The 16,331-nt window shown below is 40.7% G+C and overlaps 1 protein-coding gene across 3 annotated transcripts in view; it reads right to left on the bottom strand.

Moving 5' to 3' along the window:
• Window positions 1-16,331, bottom strand: part of tbc1d22a (TBC1 domain family, member 22a) — a 187,026-nt gene that overhangs the window by 98,242 nt on the left and 72,453 nt on the right. For all 3 annotated transcript variants that reach the window (XM_032505200.1, XM_032505202.1, XM_032505201.1), the window contains 2 exons: window positions 13,767-13,842; window positions 3,959-4,086 (listed from right to left, as the gene is read on the bottom strand). In XM_032505200.1, coding sequence (XP_032361091.1) covers window positions 3,959-4,086; window positions 13,767-13,842 — 204 coding nt within the window. The remainder of the gene's footprint in view (window positions 1-3,958; window positions 4,087-13,766; window positions 13,843-16,331) is intronic.

The following is a 16,331-nucleotide window of genomic DNA, read 5'->3' as shown; positions in this document are numbered from 1 at the left end:
GCAAAGCTCTCGATCTACCGGGCAATTTTCGTTCCTACTCTCACCTATGGTCATGAAGTCTGGGTCATGACCGAAAGAACGAGATCCAGGGTACAAGCTGCCGAAATTTCCTCAGGAGGGTGGCTGGCGTCTCCCTTAGAGATAGGGTGAGAAGCACAGTCCTCCCAAGGAGTAGCTTTCCCGGAGTAGAGCCGCTGCTCCTTCGCGTCGAAAGGAGCCAGTTGAGGTGGTTCGGGCATCTGATAAGGTTGCCTGCTGGGCGCCTCCCTAGGAGGTGTTCCAGGCATGTCCAGCTGGGAGGAGGCCTCGGGGAAGACCAGGACAAGGTGGAGAGATTATACTCCAACCTGGCCTGGGAACGCCTCGGATCCCCCAGTCGGAGCTGGTTGATGTGGCTCGGGAAAGGGAAGTTTGGGGTCCCCTGCTGGAGCTGCTGCCCCCGCGACCCGATACCGGATAAGCGGTCGAAGATGGATGGATGGCTTTTCCCAAGCTCAAAGTCGCTTTACAGAGTAGAAACGGTAGATAAATACATTAAAAAAAATAAAAAAATAAAAAACTCAGGAAAGGCAGAACAGAAGAGATGGGTCTTCAGACGGGACTGAAAAACGGTGAGGGATTCAGCGATGCGGATCTCATGGGGGAGGGAGTTCCCGAGCCTGGGAGCTGCCCTGGAAAAGGCTCTGTCCCCAAAACTGCGGAGCTTTGACTTACTCTTACTCTCCTAATGCTCTTGACTGCAACCAAAAACTAACATATACAGAAAAGTACAGTTATTTAATGAAAGTCCCTAATGTGTGTCAATGGGACGGAGCTATGCTACATTACAGCTGTTAGACCAGGGGTGGGCAATTAATTTTTACCGGGGCCGCATGAGCAACCCGAGCACTGCTGGAGGGCCACATCGACAATATTTCAATTAAATTTTGCTCAATATTATTTTTGATATAACGTAAGATAAATATTAATAAAAATAATAATTGAATTTAACTTTATACAAAAGCAGATTGCTTTTGATGGTTTTATTTAAACTCTTAATCCTTAAATAGTTATATTAAGCTATGTGAAATTAAAATGAAATTATAATAAGACAACTAAAACAATCATTGAATTGCTGATTGAAACTGCATCTCTGGGGGTGTTAAGTTTGGTAAAAAGTCCTAGTTGGGTTAGCAGTTTTACCATCAACCATCAGCCTCCCTTGCGCGTCAAACAGATTCCCGTATTTATCCTCGTGCTTCGTTGTGTAGCGGCAATTCAAATTATAATCTTTAAACAGCAACCTGTGAACCACAGATTAATCACACGGTTTTACCTCTAATTTCTGTAAAGAAATACTTGGCAGTCCATGTCTTGTTGAAAACACGGCATTCATCATCCACTTTTCTTTTTTTAGCGTGAGCGGACATCTTGGGGGGGGGGGTAACCGGGCATCACTCGTCGCTGTGCACCTTCACTCACAGGTTACGCACGGACATACGTCCATAAATAACACTTTTCAAAATAAAAGCAGCACAATTGTATTGCACGCACGACATAGATCTTTTTTTAAATTTATTTTGTAATTTGTGATTGCCGCTGTTCACCTTCACTCACAATCACGAACGCGTATACGTCCTCACGAAAGTAACACAAATAACGCTTTTCAAAACAAAAGCAACACCGTTGTATTGCACACTCGACATAGGTATTTTTTAAATTTATTTTGTAATTTAGGATTGGCCTCACGCGGGCCGGACAGGGACGTACAAAGGGCCGGATGTGGCCCGCGGGCCGTAAGATGCCCAGGTCTGTGTTAGACAGTGACTTCAGAGCTGTGGGAATGTCAGACCTCAGAGTTACAGTTGCAGACGTCAGATTTCTTGAGCTAAGCAAACAAAAATGGGTAAATATGACAAGACCATCTGCATTTTAACCAAAAAATGAGAAAGACACTCTGATTGATGCTAAGAACAGGCAGCAGGAAGAACAACAGGAGGGGACACATGCAGACACTGCTACATATGTTTGGGCAACTAAGTGGCACAGTTGGAGGAGCCACCAATGGAGAAGTTTTGAACTTTACTTCAACTCTTAATTCATCTTCATGCTCCTTCTCTTCACTTTCCCCGTCTAAACAAACACTGCGCTCGCATGTCTTAAACTCTCAACCTCTGGATAAGATGGAAAATCCATTATATGTATTTAGCTCAAGCTCTGGACTATCCACACACATTCAAGCATTTACAAACACACACCCCACTGAATCAATAGCAGACATTAGGTGTTATTGACAACGCCAACTGAGGTTAACAATCTGTAGGCACCGCCTATTAAGCTGTGTGTAAATGTGAAAGGGCAGCGAAATGAGCATGTCCAGATGTGTTTGAATAGGATTAAGATCCTGCTGCACACATCTAGGTCAACACAGTATTAGGCTTGACCATAGACAGTTAAGGAAATGGACTAACAGATCTCATTGTTCTGGACGGAGACCAGTAAAGGATTTTAGAAGCACTTTTCAGTGATGGCTGAGCGTTACTGCGCAGCCTCCAGCAGAGCTTGAAAACATAGATGTGACGTGACCATCCTGTCTGAAAGTTGTAAGTCTTCTGGTAGCTTTGCCAAGAGAAATCTTAATCATTCCCAATCTTGCAGAGACGTACAGCTTAGGTATATGTTAAGAAATAAAATAGGCACTGGCTCATTACTGCAAACTAACATGCTAGTTAACATTAGTAATTAAACCTAAACAGCTAATATAAGTCCAAACTGTTTGTGAGCTTAACCTGTACTATACAGTAATTCCTCTACTGTGCAACAGTAAGTTGCGTGGTTATGACACAACCGTTAGCCTATTTTAAAAAAACGCCTGGTAGGGAGCCATAACGTGAGCTACAAGGTAATGGAGCCTTTTGTACATTGTTGTGTTTCTTTAGACATAAACAATGGACAAATAGTCTTTAAATGCTTCAGATGTAAAGATATTCACCAAAATGAACGGCAGACCATGGAATGCTAACGGTGGGCGATGGCTCGTTAGCATCAAAATGGCGCCACAGGAGCTCCACGCAGGAGACACATTTGCTGCAGGCGGATACCGACCATTTAGCCAATAGATTCTATCACACAATTGCATACTCCGCAGCGAGCTCAAAAACAAAAGGCGTGGCCATTGTTGTCAAACTGAATCTCCCACTTAAAGTGTTTTCCCTTTGGTCAGATGATACAGGCAGAATTGTGATTTCCACAACAGAATTTGGTGCCAGAAAAATTGCATTTGTGTCAGTTTATGCGCCAAATCTTTTTTATGGCAGTTTCTATAATACGCTCACTATCAAATGCAGGAATTAACGGACTGTTCTTTTATTGTTGGTGCAGATTTCAATGCTGTGTGGGACCCGAATGTTGATCAGTCAAACGCAAAGGACAGTAGGGACCAGGCTTAGGCTACAATTGTTGTGAAATCATGGGCCAGCAGCTTGGGGCTTATAGATATTTGGCGTGCAGTTAATCCCACCTGTAGGGATTATTCCTTTTTCTCAGGTAGACATAAATCTTTCTCCAGGACAGATTTTCTTTTTGCATCCCCTCAACTATTCCATTCAACTGATGAAGCGATGTTACTCCTAATGGCTTTGACTGACGATAAAGGTCCTTTGCACCACCACAATTGGCCAATTGTCTCAACGTGCAGTTAGATTTAATTTTTGAATACAAAAGTAAATTTAAAAAAAATGTATCACAAAAAAACACATTAGGCTTCACTTTGAGATGTGCACAAACGCATGCACAACTTCTGAGGCAATCATTATCAGAGAATATCCCCATCTCTGAGATCCCATGCAGAGACAGAAAGATAGAAACAGACAGATAACAAAAGGCATAAATAACAATAGTTTTCACTGTGTGTGTGTGTGTGTGTGTGTGTGTGTGTGTGTGTGTGTGTGTGTGTGTGTGTGTGTGTGTGCGTGTGTACCTGATAGGTGTCCCACAATCTGATTGTGCAGCGTAATGGCAGCTCCCTCATCAGGAGGTTGTTCATCCAGCGGAAGGCAAACTGCAGGTACTCCACCTCGTACTGCTGCATGTGGCGGTGCACAGACTCTGTCAAAATAATAATGATCACAATATAAAAAAATTAATATATTACACCAAATAGTGGCGCTAGATGTACAGTATGTGAGGCAAAAAAATCCTGGCATTATCTGGCAATATTAATGATGACAGTGTGTTGATAGACAGATTCCTTCAATGCTCCCCTCTTTGTTAATAAAGTACTGCAGTCAGTGTCACACGCACAACCAATCACGCAAACATCCGCCTCCTCATAATAGAGATGTAATTACAGAGCTATCAGAATTGTCAGAGAAAAGCTTCACACCAAACTGATATGAGAAAATGAATAGAAGAATATTTGTTAAATAAAACTCCAAAGCAATTGCATGTCATGCCCAGTGAGGAATGGAGTGCACACCATGTAGGTCAATAGCATCCAGAGGTGAGGACAGGCAGCAAATTTATAAAAGGTATAGAGTGTGAGCATATCATTTCTCCGACATTATTGCTATATAACTGTATTTTTGTTTATCTCTGTCACACAAGGTTAAACCCCATGGGGTTTTAATAAAATTGTCTATGGGAAGTCACACTGATATTTAATCATCTATGTGTGTGATTTTTCTCATCCTACACCTTAGTATTAACTTAAGTCAACCTACTTCTTCCAAGCACACTCATTGGTCATGTCATTTAAACCCTGTCAAAACGGACACTTTATTTTAAAATGTAGCTCTTCAGTTTTTCTATGGGGCAGTTTGCATGTCCTTTAAGCCTCATTTGCTCTGTGCAACAATGATTACATGATTTTCCTGTGGGAACAGAAAAAAAAAAAGAAATTTGGGAATTTTGTAATGGCTAACATGCATGTAGTTACTAAGGAAAATAGCTAAGATTCAGGATACTACACATCCAAATAAAGTTCCCTTGATATGATTTTATAGAAAGTTCCCCATGCCAATCTCTAGGTATGGTGAAGGGTATGTGATGGTGTGGGGTTATTTTAATTCCAAGGGTCAGGGGAACTTTATTAGGATGCATAGTATCCTGATCCATGAAATAACTGGCCATTAATAATAAAAATCTGCCTGCCTCTATGGGAATTTAACATAGGGGTGTGTATACTTATGCTTCCTGTATTTTAAGGAAGAACATTTATGTATTTACAATATATTATTCATTCACAAAGAAAATTTGTCTCCTTAAAGGTTGTATTTTTGCTAACATTTTGCAATTTTTTTAAATTAAAGAATAAAGACTAATTTCCAAAAGATGGTTTTTATTGGTTGATGGTTATTCCTCTTTTTAGTCAACTTTAGCATGGTTTCATAAACTCATGGAGCACCACTGTATGTCTGGGCCCCCATTCAAAACAGATTTTCAGCCAAAAGAAACTAGGCCAACCAATCACAACCATTTATCTCACGTGGGGCGGGTTTAAGATAAAAGACTGATGGAGGAGCGTCATGTTTGAACGCAGTCAGAGACCGTAACCGGTATTCTCTATCCAGCATTGCACCAGCTTTACGAAACTCAGATCAAACTGTCAAACTAGGCAGTGCTGATCAAATATGAATCAATATTCTGTTACTGTACTACCTAAAATGTTTTAAGAAACATATTTTAGTGCACCATTGTGCTGAACACAATTCCAATGTTTAGAGCTAGGCAATATAACAATATTACATCGATTTTGAGACCAGATATCGTCTTACATCTGGGATATTGTAATATCATAATATGGCATAAGCGGTGTTTTTTCCTGGTTTTAAAGGTTGCATTACAGTAAAGTGATGTCATATTCTGAACTTACCAGACTGTTGTAACTGTTCTAATATTTGTCTTTACCTACTTAGTCATTATATCCACATTACTGATGATTATTCATCAAAAATCTCATTGTGTAAATATTTTGTGAAAGCACCACTGGTCAATACTACAAAATTGTTGAGGTATCGATTTTGGATTTTGGTTCAAGAACATCGTGATATTTGATTTTCTCCATATCGCCCATCCCTACCTATGTTTATTGTAATGAAGCAACATGTCGCCTGTGTAACTCATTGGCATGTTTGTAATAGCTTTTGGAAAACAGTGAAAAGATGAACTACATTAGGCTTTAGCTTCACAGTCAATACTTGTAAGTATTATTTGTTGTTTTTGGAAAAATACAGAAAATCCTTAGACTTATTCTTTGAGATAGGTATGATGGATTATTCTGTGCAAATTGCCGTAATTTAACTTTGCTGGTACCAATTACAGCTGAGAACAGCAAGAAACAGCTGAATATAAATATAATCAGTCAAGACGGCAGTTTCACTCAGTCTGTTTCGTTCAGCCCGACTTTCCAAACATAAACATCAGCTGGCTATTAGATGCCCGCATCTGTCTCCCTATAACCATGAAATGTGTTCAGTTTTCTCCTCCTATAATTAGTTCAGATTATGTTCCCAATGTCGACTAAAACCACACAGAGAGAACCATGCGTTGCGTCTGGCGATCTCAATGTGTTCTCAATGCGGAATTCAAACATCAGCGGTGTCAATGTCCGTGTCATGGCGGGCTGCCGTGAACGCTCGCTGATGAGAATGGATGAGAAGTAGAAATGTCAGCGAAACATTTGCTGCATATGAGGCTGTGACTTTGTTCCTTTCTCTGTTCTTAAAAAATGTTTGTTTTATGCTTCTTTACCTGACAAAATATTAAAAATACCACTCAGTATTCAGCGACTCCCATTTCATAATCATCAAACCAATGACACTCATTCTCTCTCTCTCTCTCTCTCTCTCTCTCTCTCTCTGTCTCTGTCTCTCTCTCACACTCACACACACACACACACACACACACACACACACACACACACACACACACACACACACACACACACACACACACACACACACTTCATAATAAAGCTGTAATTAAAGAGCTGTCAGAGAATCTATAAGAAAAGCCAGTTAGGGAGGAACTATAGCATTCTCTTCTCTCAAACTCTGTGCTCTTAATCAGAGCACTTAACCCCCCCAAACACACACTTACAGCTTGAATAAAGCTCAAATGATAAAACACTATGCAAGATATTTCTAGCCAAGAAAACACACATTAGTGTGCTCAAACAACACACAGCTAACACTTGAATTTTACCTATCTTCCATTGCTCACACATGCATGTTGACAATAATGCACACACTCTAACACATGTGCAGTGCACGAAGTAAATACAAAGCGATAACTTCGCACTCGTCTCTGCAGTTTAATTATCACATGCTGCTGTAAAAGCATAAACAAGGCAAGCTCATTAACAGCAAATGCATCATGGTGACAGATCCTAGCTAGCTGCCAAACAGAGAGGGAGAGACTGGAACAACTTTAGACAATGTTAAATTACACTAATGAACTTGCTCTGCCTAATATTAGCGCCTTCACCAAACAGAGGGGAAGAGGTGCGCGATGGGGGGAGTGGTGGAAGGGAGAGTCATTTGTCATGAGGAGTAATCGCAGTAGGAGAGAGGGAATGGAGAAAGGAGAGTTATAAAACAAAAACAAAAAAAACAGGGAAAATATAAAAAAAAAAAACATGAACGATGAAACAATGGAATGAACTAAAGCGTTACAACTTGTGACTTTTTAACCGAGGGCTGCGGTCCAGCTGGCACAGTGCTCGGCATCCTGGGTAGCGAAGTTATGGGGGCTGAGGGAGGTTGAAATCTTTCATAGACAATGATTGACTGATGAGTCTTGTCTTCCCTCCCACTGCTGGTTGAGGTTTAGCATGGAGGCCATGATGCCGGCTAGTCCGCTCCCCGCAGTGGACTGTAGCCCGTGGCTGGGGAAGTGCGGGTGGACAGCAGGAGGTCAAAGGTCGTACAGTGACTAGTGAGCAGCTCCCAGGATTCTGCTGATAAGGCCAATTCTGCCTGACTTCATGCTCTCTTTGGTACAAAAGGTAATTACAGTCACACTCTTCCACTCTCCTATTGGCTGTTTTTCTTCTTCTTCTTCTTTAACCATTTCACTTTCTGTTCTAACAGAGCTGATTTCCTTTACATTTGCTTATTTTTTTCATTGTGAACTGTTCCAATAGCTTCCCGTCTCTGTAATTTATTGCATTTATAAATAGAGAATGCAATCATCTCACTGTAACCTTTATCCATTTCTCTTTACTTTTACTCTTGCCAGCTTCAGCACAGCTCCTCGCCCCCATTAGTGCTAGTGTTAGTCAAGCTTTCAATTTCACAGTAAGCATATTTTTTTTACTATTTTACAATGATACTAGTAGCAGATTTTCCACTTAAAATTCCCCATTAATGTTTAAAACAAGGGGCCCTTGATGTCAGTCAGAGGTGGACAGAAGGCTTTTCATTTCTAGCCAGTGCCTGTTGATTTTGCCAGCTGAAATGACACCTGTTGCAAGCAAATTATTCAGTTGTAGCTAGCTAGCTCATTAAGCTAAGGTTAGCTTCAAAGGTTAGCCCCAGCCGATTATGTTTCCAGATGATTTGTTATTAAGCAAAAAGCCTGTAGTGGATATTAAATTTGCAATTAGTTGCTACATATGAAGATTGTACTAAAGCTAATGTATCTTATCTTTTAATTTATACTTCATATTTCCACTATGTTATCACTTCTAACATTACAAGATGTGCTAGTTGTAAATTATTGTGTTTTTTTTCCCCTTTCTTTTTTTATGTAATATTTGATCCCACAGAAATCGACTATAGAGCAGAAACCCCACTATTTAATCCATTCCTTACAATTTTGCTCTTGTGTTTTTAGGTTTGGGAAAGGCAAGAAATAAAACACTATCCTCCAAACCCTTTCAGAGTATTGTCCTCTAACGCCTTCTAGTTGAGGGTTGCTAAGCTATGATTGGACAATTGCTGTTCAAGGAAGGTGTTAAGTGCTACTTTCCATCATTAAAAATGCACTACACACAGTTTACAGATTAAAAGTATTTTTTTGTGCTTTTATGTTGTACATACATGTTTTTGTCCGTCTCTGTGTTACTGTGTATAAATAATGTGTGTACACAATATTGTGTGGACATACAGTATATGCGTGTGTTTGGTCGCACTATAAATATATCTCTGTTATTAGTTTCTGTCACACAGAGAGAAACACCCTGTGGCGAGACGCAGCTATAACAAGTAAAAATGGAAAAGTTAAATAACAAAGTCAAGTACAAAAGATAGAGTCCACTGAGTGATGCTTGCTTACCTATTCCTCTCACACAACAAACAACCACAAGGTCACACATTTGTTACCAATTGCCCAAGGGAGACCGCAGCGATTGTGGGATCAGATAAGTTTTATGGTGTCACTGTATATATCAGTGTGTGTGTGTGTGTGTGTGTGTGTGTGTGTGTGTGTGTGTGTGTGTGTGTGTGTGTGTGTGTGTGTGTGTGTGTGTGTGTGTGTGTGTGTGTGTGTGTGTGTGTGTTTGTACCGTCACTGTCTCTATCCTGAACATTAGACAATCTTGTGGAGCCTGGTTCATGGAAACAAGTGGAACAGCAGACCTCATGCAAGTACATCATGTATTTAATGTGTGTGTCTCAGACTCAGATGATGCAAACGCTTCAGAGAACTGTAAATGATGTGCGTAAACTCAATACCGGCTACTTGTAAATGAGCTTGTGTGAATAGCAATAGTACATTAGCATAACTAATGCACAAGAAACGCCATGTAACGTTAGAAATACCATCCTAGATGCTCAGCAGTGAAGAGTGAGAAAACCGCATCACATACTGTCAAAATTTAAAATCAAAGAGACCCAAAAGGAAAGCGGCCTAAATACAGTTACTGTAGTGACATAACTTTCACATTTTCCAAAGATGTCTGTTCAATTTGCAGTATATTAAGTACAGTTTGTAAAGTTGCTGGAAGACAGACAGAGTAGAGTGAATGAACATTGTAGATGTGATGTCTGGTTGTGGAGGAGTGTGTGGGAAGACTGGGAAAGATTGTGTAATTGACCTTGCGCCCTGGTTACACCACAGGAGGCCTGAACCTGAACTCAACACAGCTTTAAAATTATGGCACAACTACAAATCTCCAAAAACTCCAGAAAAGCGAAGCGCATGTGCACACAGCAGGAATTTATATACAAATCCGGCCCCAATGAATACACATTACACAAACAGATTGGTAAATATACACAGGCTGTCATGCACACAAAATGCATAGCCACTTCAAACAGCAGCTGCCGCTACAGAAAGGCAAATTATCTTACTTTTTTTCAAAGCCATACAAACAATGTAGCAGTTTTCTGCCTTTTATTATGCAATGCAGCCACAATCCAGCTACCAGCCATTTTACGCAATTCAGACTCAGAGTGTGTGCTTCCAGTGTGTCCTCTCATTAGCATAAATAAATTCACCTTTGGGCAATTTGCATGTTGATGAACTTGTGCTAATGCACTTGCATGCAACTATACACAGAAAGAGATAAGGGAGAGATAAAGAGATCAGAGAAGCGTTACAGACATGCCGACAAAGTGGCTTGGCTTTTGAGGAGATACACGTGCTAGCGTCAAGCAAGGCTAATAGGAGTTAGCGTCACTTATTACAAGTAAGATAATTACAGAGAGAGGGAGTCTGAGGGAGGGGCAAGCAGAAAGAGAAAGAAAGAACATTCAAAGTAAAAGCCTTTCAACAATGTCACCCACTGTTTTCAACTAAAAGAATTGGAGTAAAGAAATAAACAGCTTTGGCTTTTTGGAGAAATTTCAACAAATCCTGTTGCTTTCAAGATCAATTAAAGCTTGCACTATGGGACTACATTCACAGAAAACAAGTAAAAACCTGCAGAATATTTAGTATAATAAACGTATCTATTAACTTTGTCATACTAGGAAAATTGACTGAGCTGAGGACAAGAGACCTTTTGTCAAAGCACTTGAGGGAGAAGGTGATTTTTCCCCCCCAGCCATTCTACGACATGAACTGGTGACATTATCAAACCTCATCCTGGATTGGTGTTTAATTGGCGTTTTTAGGCTTTCGAAATCATAGAGTTGTATTTCTGTTTGACATGTCTGCTGCATTTAACAAACCATTCATTCTATTTTTCATTGCTATGTCACTTAAGTCCTGCCATCCACTGTGCCTTTCAAAAGGTAGAAGAGTTATTTCAAAAAAAAAGTTAGATTACAGGGAGGGAAAATGGGGAGGAGGATAACATTGTGCAAAAATGGCTGTGACCTCTTGGCACAAATCCACTCTTTCTTTTTCTCCCCCACTGTGTTAAAAGACATGGCAGGTTATCGAAGGTGGGGATATGGTCATAAAAACTGTACATTATCTTTCTCTCACTCTCTGTGAATGTACAGCGGATGTGCGTGTTTTACCTCTATCTGACAGATACATAGGAGGAGGTAGGTGCAGTCCATTTAAAGAAGCAGAGAAAAGGTGAGAGAGAGAAAATGCTGTGAGACAGACAGATCAGCAATTTCCTATCCTTACTGGGCCGTACTGCAAACAATAATGCAATTAAAAAGGTCAAAAAGAAACTCCCACCTTCCCGCTATCCTCGCCTCTCCTCCCATTGGCTTAACAAATACACCATCAACTACTAAAGTCCCTTTATTGGATACAAAACTGATACAAGGCTGAAACAGAATACCCATTGCAACAGCTAAATTGTTGTCTCTTGCTTTTTTTGTTACTCGCTCGCTCTCATGGAGAATAACTGATTTTTCAATGTGCGACGTTTTGTCCAACAAATCTAAAATTAATGATCTGCAAGATTAAGTACCATTAGTGCTGGTAATGTAATAGTTTGGTAATCTCAAAAGAAAAAAAGAAGAAAAAAAAATCATTAACACAGACAGAAAAACAATAAATATGACCATAAAATCTATTTTTCTATCTAGAGAGAAATGGTAATGTCTGCACCAGTTGCCAAAACATGTGCCTATTGTGAAAAGACAGGACCCCACCCTTCATCCAGCTGCACAACACTCTGGATAACCCTGCATCTGATAAGCGCTGATAGGTAATTTTGGGAGAGATGAGAGGCCATTGTTCCCAAAACAGATGCTATGTCGACAGCGGGGCGAAAAACAATCCTGTAACACAAGATAAAGACTATCTGTGATCTCATTAGAGGTGGCTGTGTCAAGCTAGCGAGGTATAAAATAGCTCTGCCCCAACTATGATGACAGGGCACTTATGGAATAAATACAGTGAAAATGTCAAGTCATTCTTTATGTCTTTGCGGGGGTGTGGCGGAGCTTGGGAGGACTTTGCTTCTTATTTTGTCATTTATTATTTTCAAACCTATAAGGACACAGACACACACACACACACACACACACACACACACACACACACACACACACACACACACACGTACAGTATATATGTTGTTTTCCGTCCCACAGAGGCAACAACAAGCAACGCTCTCACACGACTGCCCTCTCTATCGAAACGTTACTCTGTCACAGTCACACATGCAAACAGACAGGCCTGCGCATGCACACTAACTTTCTCTGACATTCACACTTCTGCACACACACGTACAGTATGCACTCTCTCTCTGCATCCATTTGGATGCAGCGGGGAAGTCCTCCACTCTCTCGGGCTGACAGAGCGGGTGACAGGATGGTCGGGCAGCACCAAGGTTAGCCAAGAACATGACCATTGTACAAAAGGCTTGCTTCAATAAGACCTTGTTTTGCACACTGCACCGTGGGCCGCCCCAAATGCCACACAAGTAAGTCTGGATGGAAAAACCATTCAAACCATATTTACACATTTATTGTTTTGACATCATGAAAAAGAAAAGGAGGAAACAGAAGAAAAAGCAGCGTTGCTATTTAACACTTGCTGTGTATGAGAACACTGTGTGCATAAATTAACTTCCAGCCCTTGTGCAAGCCATTGTTTTGTGCTAATAATCACCAACACATTCATATTTTCCCCGACAGACTGGAGTGGAATGACAATCAGCGAGATCACAGTGTCATGTAATCATTACGAGCGCGGAAGAATCAAGGCGTGAAAACAAATGTAACGTCCTGGTGTGTACCTAGTTCTAACACAAACATTTAAACTGTCAAAGGAAGTTTAGGTGTTAACAAAACTGTACGGGGAAAAAACTCCTTATGAAAGGAATTTTTAAAGTGACTTGTTTTATTCCTGTTGCCTGGCAAAACATCACTAAAAACTTTAAAATATACATGCAGGACAAGCGCGGCCCAATCACCAGCCCCTTTCAACCTCTCTGCATCTATACATATATGTGTGTGAATGCACAAGTTAACACCCCCCAACTTTGTCAGACTCATCAATATTCTCTTATTTTCAAAGATGGGTAGGCAACAATGAAAATGAACGTGATGTGTGCAAAATCTATGGCTTGTGCCAATTTAAATGAAAAATAACATAAGTACAACATTGGAAAAATACCAGATATATTAATATTTGTTAATTTCCTGTCAGTTTTCACAAAAAGAATTTAGGAGAAAAATTTTGAATAAAGCCCAATGTCCTGCAGAAAACCACGCAGAGGGTGATTTTTGTGTTAGCATGAATAACTGTTCAACCGGAGTTTGAGGGAGAAGACATCAAAAATGGAAAAAAGATGGCTGATACACAGAGGAGAATCTACTGGAAAGACAAGAAGAGGTAAATGGAAATCAAGTCTAAATGGCAGAGCTGTGAGGAGAAAGTAGTTAATGGATGGGTGGAAGGATGGATGGATGGAGACAAGGCAGATGACTTACCATCAATCCTGCTGACCAGCTCCTCCAGGGCCTTGACTTTCCTCTGGATGCCTGGCTGGGCAAATGTATAGTTGTCCTGAGGAGAAGAAAAATCACGCCGAGTCAATATGGGCCGAGGCTCCCTTTGGAAAAACCTAAAATGATTGGTCTGTAATATGTAATGTTTATACTTTAATCATTTGCTGACTCCCAAAGTGAATAAAAGCTGGAATCAAATAGGTTTCAAAAGCTATGGATAAATAATTTCAAGCAACCAAAAGGAGTAAAAAAAAGTCATACTTGTGGAAAATACTTTTGTACACCTGAAATGACAAAAAGGTGCAAGGACGGAGATGAAGCAGATATTTGTATTACAGGAATATGTGTCTCTATAACTTCTCAGACAAGCTGTGAAATTGATCCCTTGTTGAGAAAACTAACAAGATTAGTTGCACATTGACGTTTTGCACCCTTAGGCCCGAGAGTGAGTGTAACATAGCACACGTGCGAAGGGTTTGAAATGTATTTATTTTTTCACTTTCAGGATTCATCTTGAAATAGGGTTGGTCTGATGGATGATTGGCGATGACATCCACCCCATCCACACCAGGGTGGGGTTTTTGGTGTGGCGCTAATGGCATTCATTGTGTGCTCCAAAAGTAACAGTTCTGATTTACCTACGGCACACAGATTGATTTTGCAAGTGCAACTGCAGGTGGACACTCAAGCTGTCACTTTTGCCCCAAAATCACCAGTTTGGATAGTTTTAATTATGTATTGCCTCTGGACAGCATGCACCAGAGAGAAAGAAAGATAGAGAGAGGGAAAAGCTGTGTGTGTGTGTGTGTGTGTGTGTGGTGTGTGTGTGTGTGTGTTGTGTGTGTGTGTTGTGTGTGTGTGTGTGTGTGTGTGTGTGTGGTGTGTGTGTGATCAGAGAAAAAACCACTAGAACTGTTGGGTCCCTGTAAATCTGGAGTGTGGTCTAGACCTACTCTATCTGTAAAGTGTCTCGAGAAACTCTTGTTAGATTGATACTATAAATAAAATTGAATTGAATAGGAAAAAGAAACAGAGGAGACAGAGGGGGGAGGGAGGGAGGGAGAGAGGAGGGGAGAGAGAGAGAGAGAGAGAGAGAGAGAGAGAGAGAGAGAGAGAGAGAGAGCTAGAGCTACTGTTACAATTACAATTCACACTTATTTTTACAGTCTATGGAACACGTTAATTCATGACAAAAGAACGTAGAAGATTGATAAGATGACAGTGAAGCTTTAATGCTTAATAGTGGTGGATATAGCTCTTGTAGCAGGCCCGTGGCCATATTGGCTAGGATTTTCAGTTTGCTCGACTCGCACAGCCCACGTCTGCAGTCCGAGTGCTCAGCACTCAGTCAACCAGCTCAGCAGAGAGGAGAGATAGCTAGACGTGCAGCGAGAGCGCACTGGGAGCAAGATGCCTGAATATTAATTAATTGATATCAACCTTAACGAACACTGGCATGACAAAACAAGTGTGGCTGTGAATGTGTCTGGAAGAAGAAAAAGGGTGAGCAGTGAATGGGTCCCGGCCTCAGATTTTGGTGTGAAGTGGTGGAATAATAAAATATTACAAAGAGCTGAAGGTCCTTCATTTCACTACCGTCCCTTGCACATGGTTACTGTGCCTTATCTGAGCTGGGCATAATGCCAGCTGGTTAAGAAAACAAGTTAAAATTAGATATAAATATAAAAGCCACATGTAGGGCAAAATGTAGGAAGAAAAACACCAGGCACGTAATGTCCTTGATGGTCATTTATGAATTGACTTGCCACATTTTGTGCAAAAGAAGTTATTAAAAGTGCTAGATTTCACAGATGTTATGTTGCTGGTTTTTATTAACATTGTGACTCTTATACCATTGCTTTTAATGCATTTCTGACAGCTGATGTGTTATGCTCATTTTATATGTAGCTTTAATGTTTGGATTTGTTTTTTATTGCAATTGGTCATTTGATGAGACACAGAAAGGTAGGGTTTATAAGTAGCTTAGTCTCATGTTGCCAGCATCTCCACAGCACTGCGCCAGCTGTGTGTGTATTTCTTTAAACCAATCACAATAGTCCTGGGCAGCGCTAAGCCTCGGATGCAGCAACGGCGCCCTTGCAAAAATTGGTAGCGGAGACAGGATTGGATTGCAGGTTTTATCCCAGTAATGTATAGTACATGTGTTAAGCCAGACAAGCTGTAGCTTAAGCAACTTATGCTAGCCGAAGTACTTTACGGTTTAGAGACAATACCTAGCAACCGGCGCCCAGAAATAAGGTGTCGCCTCCAGTCTGAGGACAGTTTATCTAGTTACTCCGGAGATTGGGTGATGGCTTGGCTACTGAAGCAAGGCGAGATGATTCAATGAGTGATGCTGTGGATTTAGTAATAATATACTAGGACGTTTTTGGGATATGAAGACAATAACTGAACCTGAATATGATCACAAGAGTGGGCAGTGTCGGTCAGTTGAATTAGCAGAATACAATACATGTGAGAACAGCACATAAGTGTTTTGTCCACACACACACACACACACACACACACACACACACACACACACAC

The sequence above is a fragment of the Etheostoma spectabile genome, chromosome 23 (assembly GCF_008692095.1).
Source record: "Etheostoma spectabile isolate EspeVRDwgs_2016 chromosome 23, UIUC_Espe_1.0, whole genome shotgun sequence".
Classification (NCBI taxonomy): Eukaryota; Metazoa; Chordata; class Actinopteri; order Perciformes; family Percidae; genus Etheostoma; species Etheostoma spectabile.
Note: the sequence above shows the minus strand (reverse complement) of the source record. Positions and strands in the feature narration are given on the sequence as shown.